The 12788-nt window shown below is 34.2% G+C and overlaps 1 protein-coding gene across 1 annotated transcript in view; it reads left to right on the plus strand.

The window, feature by feature from the left end:
- Window positions 1-10900, plus strand: part of LOC126973712 (uncharacterized) — a 44683-nt gene extending 33783 nt beyond the window's left edge. The window contains exons 5-8 of the mRNA XM_050821041.1: window positions 1028-1169; window positions 2176-2301; window positions 5780-5867; window positions 7006-10900. Coding sequence (XP_050676998.1) covers window positions 1028-1169; window positions 2176-2301; window positions 5780-5867; window positions 7006-7137 — 488 coding nt within the window. The 3' untranslated portion in view covers window positions 7138-10900. The remainder of the gene's footprint in view (window positions 1-1027; window positions 1170-2175; window positions 2302-5779; window positions 5868-7005) is intronic.
- The last annotated feature ends 1888 nt before the right edge of the window (window positions 10901-12788 follow it).

Consider the following 12788-nt stretch of genomic DNA (forward strand, 5'->3'; position numbering starts at 1 on the left):
TTTCTTTCGGTTTTCGAATTCATATGTAGGTACATTTATTTTTTTCCTGGTATTTGTTACATGAGAATTTGCGTCGCGGTGACCACAGACCTACCCTGCCATATAAAGAAAACCAGAAACACCAGGCTAATTATAAAACAAAATTATATGATATATGCATAAAAATTAATCGTATATTGTGTTAGGTCATCACCGCCACCCACATTCTCTTGTAACACCAGAGCCCTTTTAATAAAGTGTATGCGCTTTATTTAAATGAACCCATGTATCGTCCTGGGAACACCGCCGATGAAACGCATCACATCCATATAGTGGGAATGATATCCTGATTTGTGGCGTGTCGTGCGAAAGTGCAATTCGCCGTAAGGCATCAGTTCCACCAGCTTACTTCGGAACTCTACCTATAATAAATCCCGTAGAAGACACACAGTGAGTAATATCGACAACGCTGTTCTGTGTTTTGCTGCAGTAGACTCCACCGCACCGCGTGAATGTTGTCCATTTATACCTATGTCCATGTATCTCTGTATGGATTACCTACTCTGTGCCAACAGTTTAATCGGTGTTCAATCATTTAAGTTCCTGTATCCCCCAGCTGGGGTATGGGGCATCCACAGTGCATCTCCATCGCGATCGATTCTGAGCATCTCTCTTGATTGAGGTCCTTGATCCAGGTCCTTCCGATGTCTTTCGCTTGGTCAATGACAGTTTGCCGCCATCTCCATTTGCAACGTTTTATCTGTTGGTCGATTAGGACCTCACGAAAGCGTTGCCAAAGATGATCGTTGGAAATTTTGTCGGGCCAGTGAATACCAAGGATATTGGGAAGGCATCGGTTAACGTAAACCTGAAGTTGATGAGAGATGGACTTGGTGACCTTTCACGTCTCACATTGATAATATAATTTAGTATATTTGCCAAACCATTCGCACGTACGGATTAAAATCTTTGGCGTCTAAAATCTATATTCTTGTAAGGTTGATCATACTATTTAACTGTGCTGAAAATATTAATTTTTTGTTTATAGATGTGTCGTGGGGATTCGTGAAGCGAGCTCCATCGACGCGGGTGAGAGAGGCGCGGGAGTCTGCCGGCAGCCAGGCCGCGAGGGTCTACAATAACCCCAACTACGTGCGGGGCCCGCATCTAGCTTCCAACCTACCGCCAAGGTAACTACGGTTACCAGATATATTAATATCTGCTTCACATCTGGAAGACTAAGCTCCTGTGCTATTTGTTAAATACCTACCATCTCCTGTATTTGTTGAAGAACATCAAAAATTTACACACTTTTACACAGATTATCTTACCCCAAGCTAGGCATAGCCTGTACTATCGGTACAAGACAACGATATATTTCATACAGTTTTCTTACTTAAATATACAAAAATACTAATGAGCATCTATAACTCGGAAACAAACATATTCATCATATAAATGTTTGCACCTACCGGGATTCGAACCCGGGATTTCGCAGGAAGACAGGGTCATTAACCACTGGGCTATTTGGGTCATCAGTATAATATGTTTTATTACAAACTTTATGTCTTTAAACGTTGTATTAATAAATGCATTATCCGTAATAATTCATTATAAAAAAGTGTTGTATATTTGTCATTACGCTCGAGGTGTTATTATGATAAGGAAGCCAAGAGTATCATGATCAATGCACACGCGTTTCATAGCAGATTTTTCAACACACTTACATGGAGTTTTCTTTTGAAAATAATAAATTGATCACATGTTTATATCAAAAATATCGTGAATATTATGTGTAGTAATAACGAACTAATTGTGAATATAAATTGTATTGTCATAAAATCAAAAAAACATTGCTAAATTAAAGGAGTTACAATTAAAGTTAAAGTTTATCTATGATAAAAATAAAAACTAAAACACATAAAAAATGTTTAGTCTTCGTACGTGTAACTTGCTAAGTCCAAGGCATAATGATCAGTATTACATAAAACACTAATGTCAATATACAAATGATTTTAGTTTTCTTTAGTGTTAACTCCGCCAATATTTGTCTTTAAACAAACGTGTTGTCTCGCCAAAATCTGGCACGAGACTGGCACACTAAAGAAAACTCGTATCTTTTGTATAATTATGGATTTCCCCAAAGTAACGCCGACTTCAATAAATTTACTAATGTCAATGTCAAATGGTCATCAGTTACGACGGTGACGGGTCGGCAGCGATGGACGAGGAGCTTGATATGGTGCTGGCACACGATGAGGACACCGTGGAGAGCACGTGGACTCCCGCCGGAGATCACGACCTGCTCAGCGACAACCACAAGTGAGTCTTCGTGCTTACCTTCACAGTGGATATTGACCGCGGCCATTTTAATTAACAATTACTTCAATGCCGGCAATTATGGGTACCACAACGGCGCCTATTTCTACGGTGAAGCAGTAATGTGTAAGCATTATTGTTTCGATCTGAAGGGCGCCCTACTTAGTGATTAATGGTCAAATGAGACTTAACACCTTATGTCTCAAGGTTGTAGTACCACTATGTATTGTGTGCGCTGCATTGTAATGGGCAGAGCGTATAAATAAAATAAAAAAAAGAGGAGAATTTGTTAAAACCAATAAGGAATTTTTTTATTGAAGTAAAACTTCTGTAGGCGTGACTTGGGGGTAACTCAGAATATTTTTCTGACGGAAGCAATTTGAAATAATTTTTAAACATTATAATTTAATTTAAAGCTGTATTGAACATGGCGTGTTTCCTGACCTTCTGAAGTATAGTAAAATTACACCAATATTTAAATCGGGACTCACTTCTGACCCGAATAACTATCGCCCTGTTTCGGTGTTGCCGAGCCTTAGTAAAATTTTTGAAAAAATTATTTTAACCCAAATGCTTACTCACTTTAACACTTATAAGTTACTTCATATAAAACAATTTGGCTTTACTAGGGGCGCTCGACTACGAATGCAGGTGTTGAACTCATCAGGAATATTTTTGAGGCCTGGGAGGAATCACAGAATGCACTTGGTATCTTCTGTGATTTATCTAAGGCTTTTGATTGTGTTCAACATTCAACGCTGGTCAGGAAGCTATGCCACTATGGTATAAGAGGATCTACACTCGATCTTCTGATCTCATATTTAAATAATAGGATTCAGACGGTCGAGGTGAATGGCAGGAGATCTCCTGGGACTCCTCTCGGTATGGGGGTACCACAAGGGTCTATTATTGGACCCTTCCTCTTCCTAATTTATATAAATGATCTACCTAACCTTGTAGAAAAAAACACAAGGTGGTATTGTTTGCGGATGACACTTCACTTATATTCAAAGTGAAACGAAGCCAAGTTTTATATGACGACGTAAACAATGCTCTATCTGACATCGTGTACTGGTTTAGCGCCAATAACTTATTGTTAAATTATCATAAAACCAAATATATTAAATTCACCGCGCCAAATGTCAAAAACGTAGATGCGAATATTTTATTAAAAGGAGAGGTGGTAAAACCAGTGGAATCTGCTATATTTCTTGGCATTACTCTTGATTCCAAATTGCAGTGGGGCCCCCATATTGAAGGATTGGCGAATAGGCTTAGTTCTGCAGCATATGCGGTTAAGAAAATCAGACGGTTAACTGACATAGATACGGCGAGATTAGTATACTTTAGTTATTTTCATAGTATTATGTCCTATGGTATATTGTTATGGGGCAGTGCGGCCGATATTAATACTATCTTTGTGCTGCAGAAGAGGGCTATTCGCGCGATTTATAACCTAGGTCCTAAAGAATCATTAAGAGAAAAATTTAAAGAAATAAACATTTTGACTTGCTTGCGTTGCTTCTCAATACATTTTTGATAATGTTTTGTATGTTCATAAGCACATTGAGGAATTTTCTAGAAACTGTGACATTCATAATGTTAACACGAGGAACAAACATAAACTTGTTATGCCTACTACTCGGTTGGGTCGAGTTAGTAAGTCTTTTGTTGGGCGATGTATATGCTTCTACAATATGATCCCAGAAAATGTACAAAATAAATGTGTTACGAAATTTAAAAGAATTGTTAAAAAACGTTTGTGTGGGAAAGGTTATTATAGCATAAACGATTTTCTTAATGACACCACGGACTGGGATTAAAGCGAACACCCTCAGGCTCTTTAATTATTAATGTTTATTCTACGATATTTCATTGTAATCCATATTTTATATAAAAAAAAGCCCGCTGAGTTTCTTGCGCCCATTCTTCTCAGGTCTGAGGCAGTCTCTTTTGAATGGGTGGTAGATTTTGACGTTCAATAAGTTATTATAAATCCTATTTTGAATAAAAATATTTGAATTTGAATGGTTTAAAAAATTCTTTCAAATTGCTCAGTAATATTTTCTGAAAATCCCCCAAGTGTATTTGTTCATTTATGACTACTTTGTAATAAATAATAAATAAAAGTTCTCAGTCTGACGTTTGCGACATTCGTTAATTTTTCTTCATCCATCGGACAGGCAAAAGGCCCGAGTCCATTGAGCCATATTCATTTATATTCAATAGCAACGTTATATTGATATGCGTGATATTAATAATTTTTATTCAATTATTTATTAATAACACGGCTTTAATTAATGTAAGTATATAATGGTATAAATTAAATCTTCTTGTCTTTAAACTGTTTAAGAATATTTGTTATATACTGGATGTCCTACAATAGGTGGGACAAACAAGGGCAAACGATAATAACATATTTTGTCTATGAGTTTTCAGATATGCCATAAAGTATATATATGTATCAGTTTTACTTCAATTACTTACTTTTTTTTATTATTTATTAATTTCCATCAGCTGAACATACTGCTCATCTCCTCCTCATTGTCATAAAATAATTGCAAAAGTCGCGTTACACTCATTATTAGACAAAATAATTGAAAATTTCATCATTACAAGGAACTTTGACCTAACAACCGTTCCATTATACGTTATCTTATCTGTTTGTATTTTTCTACACATAGATTGTTTACTTTGTGACTGTCAATATTATTAGCAAACTGTGCACATGAGGTGTGAGGAACTCAATGACACGGGTTAATTGGAAGGGTTTTAGTCTATTACATGACATTTTTGAAGCAATGATTAGCTGCTGGTGAAACTGTTAACTTATGCCATAGTTATACCATCATTTATATTATAATTGTGGAATGAGCTTCTATGTGCGGTGTTTCCGGGACGATACGACATACCTTCAAAAAAAGCGCATACATTTATTCCTCTGGTGTCGCAAGAGAATGTGCGCGACGGTGATCACTTAACATCAGGTTACCCGTACGCTCATTTGTCCTCGTTTTCCATAAAAAAAAGAATCTAAATCACAAATAATTTCAGATCAGCCAATAGGCGTCACAATTTTGTCATAATCGAACACGAGTAGAACAAATTCACTGGAGTCATTTGAATTAAAAAACGACTTAAGTCGCATAACCCAGCGGTTTTCTGTGCAACGGAGCCTCCGTTGCACAGAAAACCGGCTAGATTATGGGTACCACAACGGCGCCTATTTCTGCCTTGAAACAGTAATGTGTTAACATTATTGTGTTTCGGTCTGAAGGGCGCCGTAGCAAGTGAAATTACTGGGTAAATGAGACTTAACATCTTATGTCTCGAGGTGACGAGCGCAGTAATTGTAGTGCCGCTCAGAATTTCTCAGAAGAAAAGAGCGCTCGGACGGAACCGCAGAAGCGCGGAATTTAACCCCGGAAGTGAAGGATATCACTTAAACTTGTCTCACAACGATTGTTCCTGATTGTTCCAGCGGTACCGTGGCCACATCCACAGAACTGTCGAGCCAGCTCGCGGCTGCCAGAACCTCCACCTTGCTGACTACACACTGCGCGTCCCAGGTAACTAATATTTATAATACGCTCCTATTGGCTTGAAAAGTACATACACTTAAGTATTATACACGGTGAAACTTTATGGGTATACTATACTTTGAACCAGACATTCTTTAGGTCATCTCTAATGACTATGAAGTCAGAAATGGATTTGAATTTTATATTAATACAATTTTTGAAGTGCTAAGTTTTCGCAAAAACTATGCATCTCGCAACCCTTATCAGCTATTTTTCTGAACTCTCTTTGACCTAAAACAAATAATAATAACGTAGATGTTTCATAATATCAGATAATAGTAAACCTACCTACTATTTATTGCAGCTGTGATGTTATGATCTCATTTTGCCATGAAGACGAAGTAATTTTGTATGCGACATTGAAAATCATTCGAAATTTGTATTTGTTGTAGTTATTTAAATAAAACACTTTTAAAGCATTAAAACGTGTGTAATTGTAACGGTTTTACATTAGATTTTTGCGTAAAAGTTACATATTTATTTTAGTTAACCCGACGTCCAGATCTCGTTTTCAGGAGGACTGCAGATGAAATGAGTCATGGATAGTATTTGTCATAGTTGTCATTATGAAGTTTAGCGCCATTTATTTCCTCGGAGGTGGTATTTGCTGTACACAGATGGTTTTTCGCGAAATTTACTGACAGTGTCCTCTTCTTTTTTGTGTAGTTATGGGTGCTCTTTTTGTTGGTCGAATCAAAACTTTTGGTAAAAGAGAACATAAGACCTACGGCTGGTACGTGAAGCTATCGAAATTATAAAACACCCAAATTTCAATAGAGAAGATGGTCTAAAATTATCTAACACCTGGGATCCAATAATCTCTAAATTAAAACCTGTTTGATCACGTTCAAGAGCTGTCACAGTCATTATCGTAATATAAACATTGAAATTTAACAATTTTGATTGTGTCAGACTTATCGATGACAGCTCTGACAGGAATTTGATACATTCTATTGTTTATGACATGTAAAGTCAGTTACGCTTAAAAAAGTGAGATCGCTTTGTGTTTAACCGAGATCAAGACTGTCATTTGAACTTGTTTACGTAAAACTGCGTTTAATTGAACTCAGTTTGAACTGTCAGTGGTGAAATCGGCGCTTAAATTAATAATTGTGTTTGTTGTAAGGATTCAAATAACAACAGGAGTAGTAGCGAGGGCTTCGGTGGTGAGAGCAGCAGCGGCCCGTCCAACACTGTGCCTGCCTTCATCATCAAAGTGGTTCAGAACATCAACACGATGCAGCAACAGAGGCAATAACATCAACAACAACCCGGTGACGTAACGCAATCACAATTATTTGCTCAACATTGAGATTATAAGCATTTATACGATAATAATGTTGTGATGATTCAGTTCAGCTCTCGAGTAGCTTGACGAGTTGTTTTAAGTGAACGATTCTATTTGTTACTAATACTTCGTTGTTTACTCTTGGTTTAATTTGTTATATTTATTTCTATTCGCAATGTTACTTAAAATAGTAATAGGTTATTAAATCGTAGAGAAATAATAAGTTATAATACATGATAGGATAGCGCTTTCTGTTATTAACATACAAATAAGAAGGATAGTATAAAGATAATAGAGTAATAATTAAGGTTGGCAACATTTTCAATGCTTACGTTACTTATGAACGATTTTATACTAGATCTGTTTGGAAAAAAGTAGATTTGTAATCAGATGTGTGTGAGGAAAATAGTTGAAACCGAAGTTGTGCCTTTTATATATTTCATTAACAATATTATGTTCGTCAGATTAAATATTTTAAAGTCGGTCTCTTTGCTTGCATTGTGATAATACAGGATTGTGTAAGAATTGAGAACAAGTTGATCTGAATAAGTTCATTAAGTTATCTGTAGGTAGTTTTGATATTTAAATAATAAGGAATTTGTTTGCATTTGAATGAAACTTTTGTTGTTCTTATCGGGTTTATTTTTAATTCATTGTCATATTTAAGCCGGTCATAGATATTAAGAATTCAATATTTTATTTTGTCGTAACCAATTGGGATAATTTCATAAGTTGTTTTATGATATTTGAGTTAATTATTGTGGGTTATATCAATATATGTATGGATGGATGTATATTAAGTTCCGTTCTGCCCATTTTCGCTTTTAAGGTAGCTTAGATAATTTTTATTAATAAGTTTGGTTAATTTTTAAACAATTACGAAAAAGTTTTCAGTCTTATTTTCACCTGTTTTGCATACATTTGTTTATTTTACGAGTGAAGGTTTTCCTTTGATGTTAATTTTATATTTTTGTTTATATAATAGAAAATATATTTTTTACACATTTTACTCGGAAATTGATTTCGCTTCTATATTATAATTCTAAATTAAACACATGTATCCGCACATTATGGACTTTTAATTTAATTTACTTTAATGTTCTGCAATAACAATAAGTAAGTTTAAGCTGGTGCTCGATGACGATATGCTCAAATAAACACGAAAATGTATTTCGTTTTGTTAAAAGTAGATAAATTTAGTTAGCAAGTATAGTTAATTTAAGCAATTGTTTAAGTGCCCCTATAATTTCTTTTTTACACTCAACTTAATTTATTTGGTATCAAAAATAATTTTGCTTACTAACGTATATAGCATAATGTATACACTTTATATTACTTAATACAACAGCTGTGTTATTAATAAACACGAAGCAAAGTTATTCCAAATTTAAAACTTATTCGGTGTTATTACAAAAAAATAATTTAAAACATGGCTTAGACACATTGTTAGAAAGTGAAATAACAATAATGACGTGTATAATGGAGTTTATCTCTTTCTATAACAAAAAAGTGTTTAGTTTGTGTTTTAACTAAACCGTCGTTAAACACAACATATAATGAAGTGTACAGGAACAATTAAAGGAACGGAACGCAATTTTTATCAGCTGTCATCATAATATAGTCTTCCATACAAATATAATCTATCCGTTAGCCACACCTTGGACAAGCTTCGACTCGTGTTTAAATATAAGCAATGTCTAAATATTGTTGAATGCTCAACAGCACAAAGACACGGATTTGTAATAGAACTTTATTAAAACAAGTGTTCAACACGTGTTTTTTAGTTAAACACAGATTGTCTATATCTTACCATTGTTGTTTATTAATAAGACAGCAGCTGTATAGTTTTGTCTACAGATTATTATTTAGACACAGTATCAGTTCTAAATAATACAAATTAAATTATTTCAATAAGATATAATAGAAGTATGTATAATATTACTATTATTAAAATGCTTTTCTGTCAACTGCCACATTATAATTTAGTTATTATGCAAATAACGTTTATCTACAATCATGCTTCAAATTCTCTATAAAAGATTCTAAGTTAGCTTATTGCCAACATTAAAATACCCAATGTCCTAATAACCATTATATCATCCAAAGGAGTGTTGTAATGAAATTCAGTACAACATTACAACACTCGTTTGAATGATATTATGGTTACTAGAACTGGCTTGTTTAATGCTAGCAGTAATCTAACTGTTTCAGAATCTTTTATAGAGGATTGATGTTATGGGTGTAGATAAAGTCTTGTATGCAACTGTTGATAATTAGGTATTAAACACTCATGTGATACTATTATCGCATAAAACCCAAATTCAAGTTTTAATACCCCTTATTACACAACAGTTGCATAAATAACTATAAGGTATGAGACGATCTGTTATTGATCTCTGTCGTCGTGTATGGTTAGTATAATGTTTTGCTTCCAAGATGTATAAGGGTTTAGATCTCAGAGCCTCTCGCTCCTAAATAACCGATGCAAAACGGGTCAGGTTTAATACTCTAGTGTGTGTCATAACCTACGTCTTACACTCGCGATTTGTTTGTCACTTTGTGTTAGTCGGCGTGCATTGTTAAATATAGAGGTTAACTGTCAACCGCTAAACTTTTATCGACGTTTTCACAGCTGTATTTTTTTTGTGTGACAGTTGTGAACACGTCGAAAAAAATAGCGGTGAACTATTAGCCTCTATTTACAGCAACGCACGCACATTAAAACAAAGTGATTACGTATCGTGTAAGAATAGCTTGACATAGACAGGAAAATAATAAACCTGACATGTTGTTATGCGTTGCCTAACAGCAAGAGAAAAACACATATTTGTAATAGATTTTTTTTAAAACAAGTGTTCACCACGTGTTTAACTGTTTTGTAATAACAGTGATTGTTTATCTCTAAACCATTAAATATGCAGTTCATATAAATTGCAATGCAATCAAAGTAACTTTCCGATTTTTTTTGAAAAAATTCTAGGTTTTTATTAGTTCGAGTATAATTTTTATAATTTTATTGATATAGAACAGCTGCTAGTGTTCTGAATCAAACAATTGAATTGTACTATTTTGTCTTCCCTCTTCAGTAATCTTTTTAAGATGCTGTTATAATAAATTGTTATAAAATAACATTCTATTATATATTATTATAAATATTTATCGTAATTTCAATTCTTTTAACAGGATCATATAATTACCAAAGTATATTGCAGCTGATTTATATTGCTTTGATTTTGCCATTGTTGTGTTTATAATAGGCGTTGATTTTGCCATTAGTGATGTGAATCAACAATAGTGATGTAGTTAGGGTACGTAATAAAATAATACGACAACGATATTACGAACGAAATATTTATTAATACTTCAATAAATATATTATGTATCAATACAGAAAGTAATTATTTACTAACTCTATATATATATTTTATTAACAGTACGATGATTGTGGTGTGAAAACATGGAAATGTTGTGATTAAGTGCCTTATCCCGATGGACTGGCTGTGATGAACTATTTTTTTTTCATCTTTTGGCATGTGATGCACTTATTGTAAAGCAATTTTATTGTTAATCTGTTTGTAGGTAAGTACGTGCTCCTGTAAAAATCTTCCTTACTAGTGAAATATGTTATGTTTAGCACAATGACCAATGCCTCTAGTCAGGTCGTATTTTGTTTTATCAACAATGCCTATGTTTAGGAAGGAATGTTTTTACAAATAAACGATTTTTAAATTTATGCGGTTTTATTTTTATTATTCCTATTATTATAATAAAAATCACGGATTACATATTTTGATATAACACTATTTTAATACAAACCTAAAACAGTAGAAATCACAACATTATTTTCGTCAAAATTTCTATGTGTGTAGGTACGGATAGTAAAAATTTTGTCGTTTCTCATATTTTAATATAGTAACAGTTTAATTATTTTGAATTCTCCCTCAACTGGGACACAGACTTTATTATGTCTATGACTTCGATCCGCTATGGTCTGAGATTTCTTTTTTCTTTATTTTAATTGTGAGCGCAACGATGTAAGAATACAACAAAACAATTTTGGATAAACAAGGAAAAAAGCATTTAATTTTAACAGCACACTAGCTGCCATACAATTTAAAAAAAAAATCATTCATTTAACACATTCAGTGCCATTGACACGCCTAGCGTGTCCACACTAATTCTTATCTGCATGCCGCCAGCACGCCGGGCGTGCTCACCGTTTTTCATCTATATCTCAAAGATTAGACAATATTATTGTCCGAAAGACTCTGAGCATAAACTTTCTGCCGTAAGCTAAAGTATTCTGAAGTGGTTCCAGGATCTGATATTTTTTTAAGGTTCATCAAAAATAATCTATTATGTAATGCCGCGAACATACCAGGCGTGTTCATCTCCAGCAGTTCTCAATCTTTTATATTATTAGGTCAATTTACTACATTTATAATGCCAATAATAAAATATAGAATATTTTTTATAAGTTATCATTTATTTTATTCCTTGGCACTTAGGTTGAACAAAAAAGATAAAATAAATTGCATAAAATATTTACCTATAATGTACCCCTTTAGGTACCTAATTATAAACGCTTATCAGCTGTTGTGTAACTCGGATCTGTTTCCTTCTCTCTCTTTCACCAATATCTTTTCATTCATCGGAAGAAGACAAAACCCTGCCCAGGATCTATTCCAATGTTATAAAGCTGAAGAGTTTGTTTGTTTGGTTGAACGCGCTAATCTCAGGAATAACTGGGCCCATTTGAAAAAATCTTTCGGTGTTTGATAGCACATTTATTGAGGAAGGCTATAGGCTACTTTTTATCCCTAAAAAGTAAATGGTTCCCGTAAGACGTGGGTAAAACCGCGGGGCACTGCTAATATTAGATACGTTTGGCGATCGTTTATAAATAAAGTCCCTAGTAGGAATACCATTTACTTCAGTTGCTTGCCAATTATTTTTTTGGTAATAAAACAAACCCGAGTGTCATAAAAAGATTAGGTGAGCCGCACATTGGGACGTTACCATGCCTGCCGTAAGGTCTGTAACAGAGAGCGCAACAGGCGGCGTCCTATTCCCACGTTTTATTGCACCACGGGCAGCAAGTCTTTAACATTAGTATAGCTCCTTACATCAGTGTTCGAAGTGTTCGACATCGGATCAATAAGTTCAAAACATTTACTGTCTCCAAATTAAAATCTAAACTTCTTAGAATTGTAGACAGATTCCTGTAACGTTTTAAACATCTGGAGTTGAAATGTTATCAGCCTATTTGTAAAACAATAGATGCGTCAGCAGTCAGCACGGCTTGTTTATTGTGTTATTAGCGATAATATATAACAGTGCAAATAATGTTTTCAAACACAATCGTCGGTTTTTTAAGAATCTTTTTGTTCCTTAATTCTTTTGTGTAAAATTGATGCGGTTAATTACTTGCGGTGCTGCTTCAAAAACCTTATGAAATACGTTAATATTGACAATATAATGTGCTATCTATAGGTACCTGCATATCATAAAGTAGGTACCAGGTACCGACCGAATGATTTACAATTTAACACTAATCCACTACGTCACAATAAGTGCACTAAAAGTTTTAAGACAAGATAAGAGAAATATGTTATCGGCTC

Source organism: Leptidea sinapis, chromosome 30 (genome assembly GCF_905404315.1).
Source record: "Leptidea sinapis chromosome 30, ilLepSina1.1, whole genome shotgun sequence".
Classification (NCBI taxonomy): Eukaryota; Metazoa; Arthropoda; class Insecta; order Lepidoptera; family Pieridae; genus Leptidea; species Leptidea sinapis.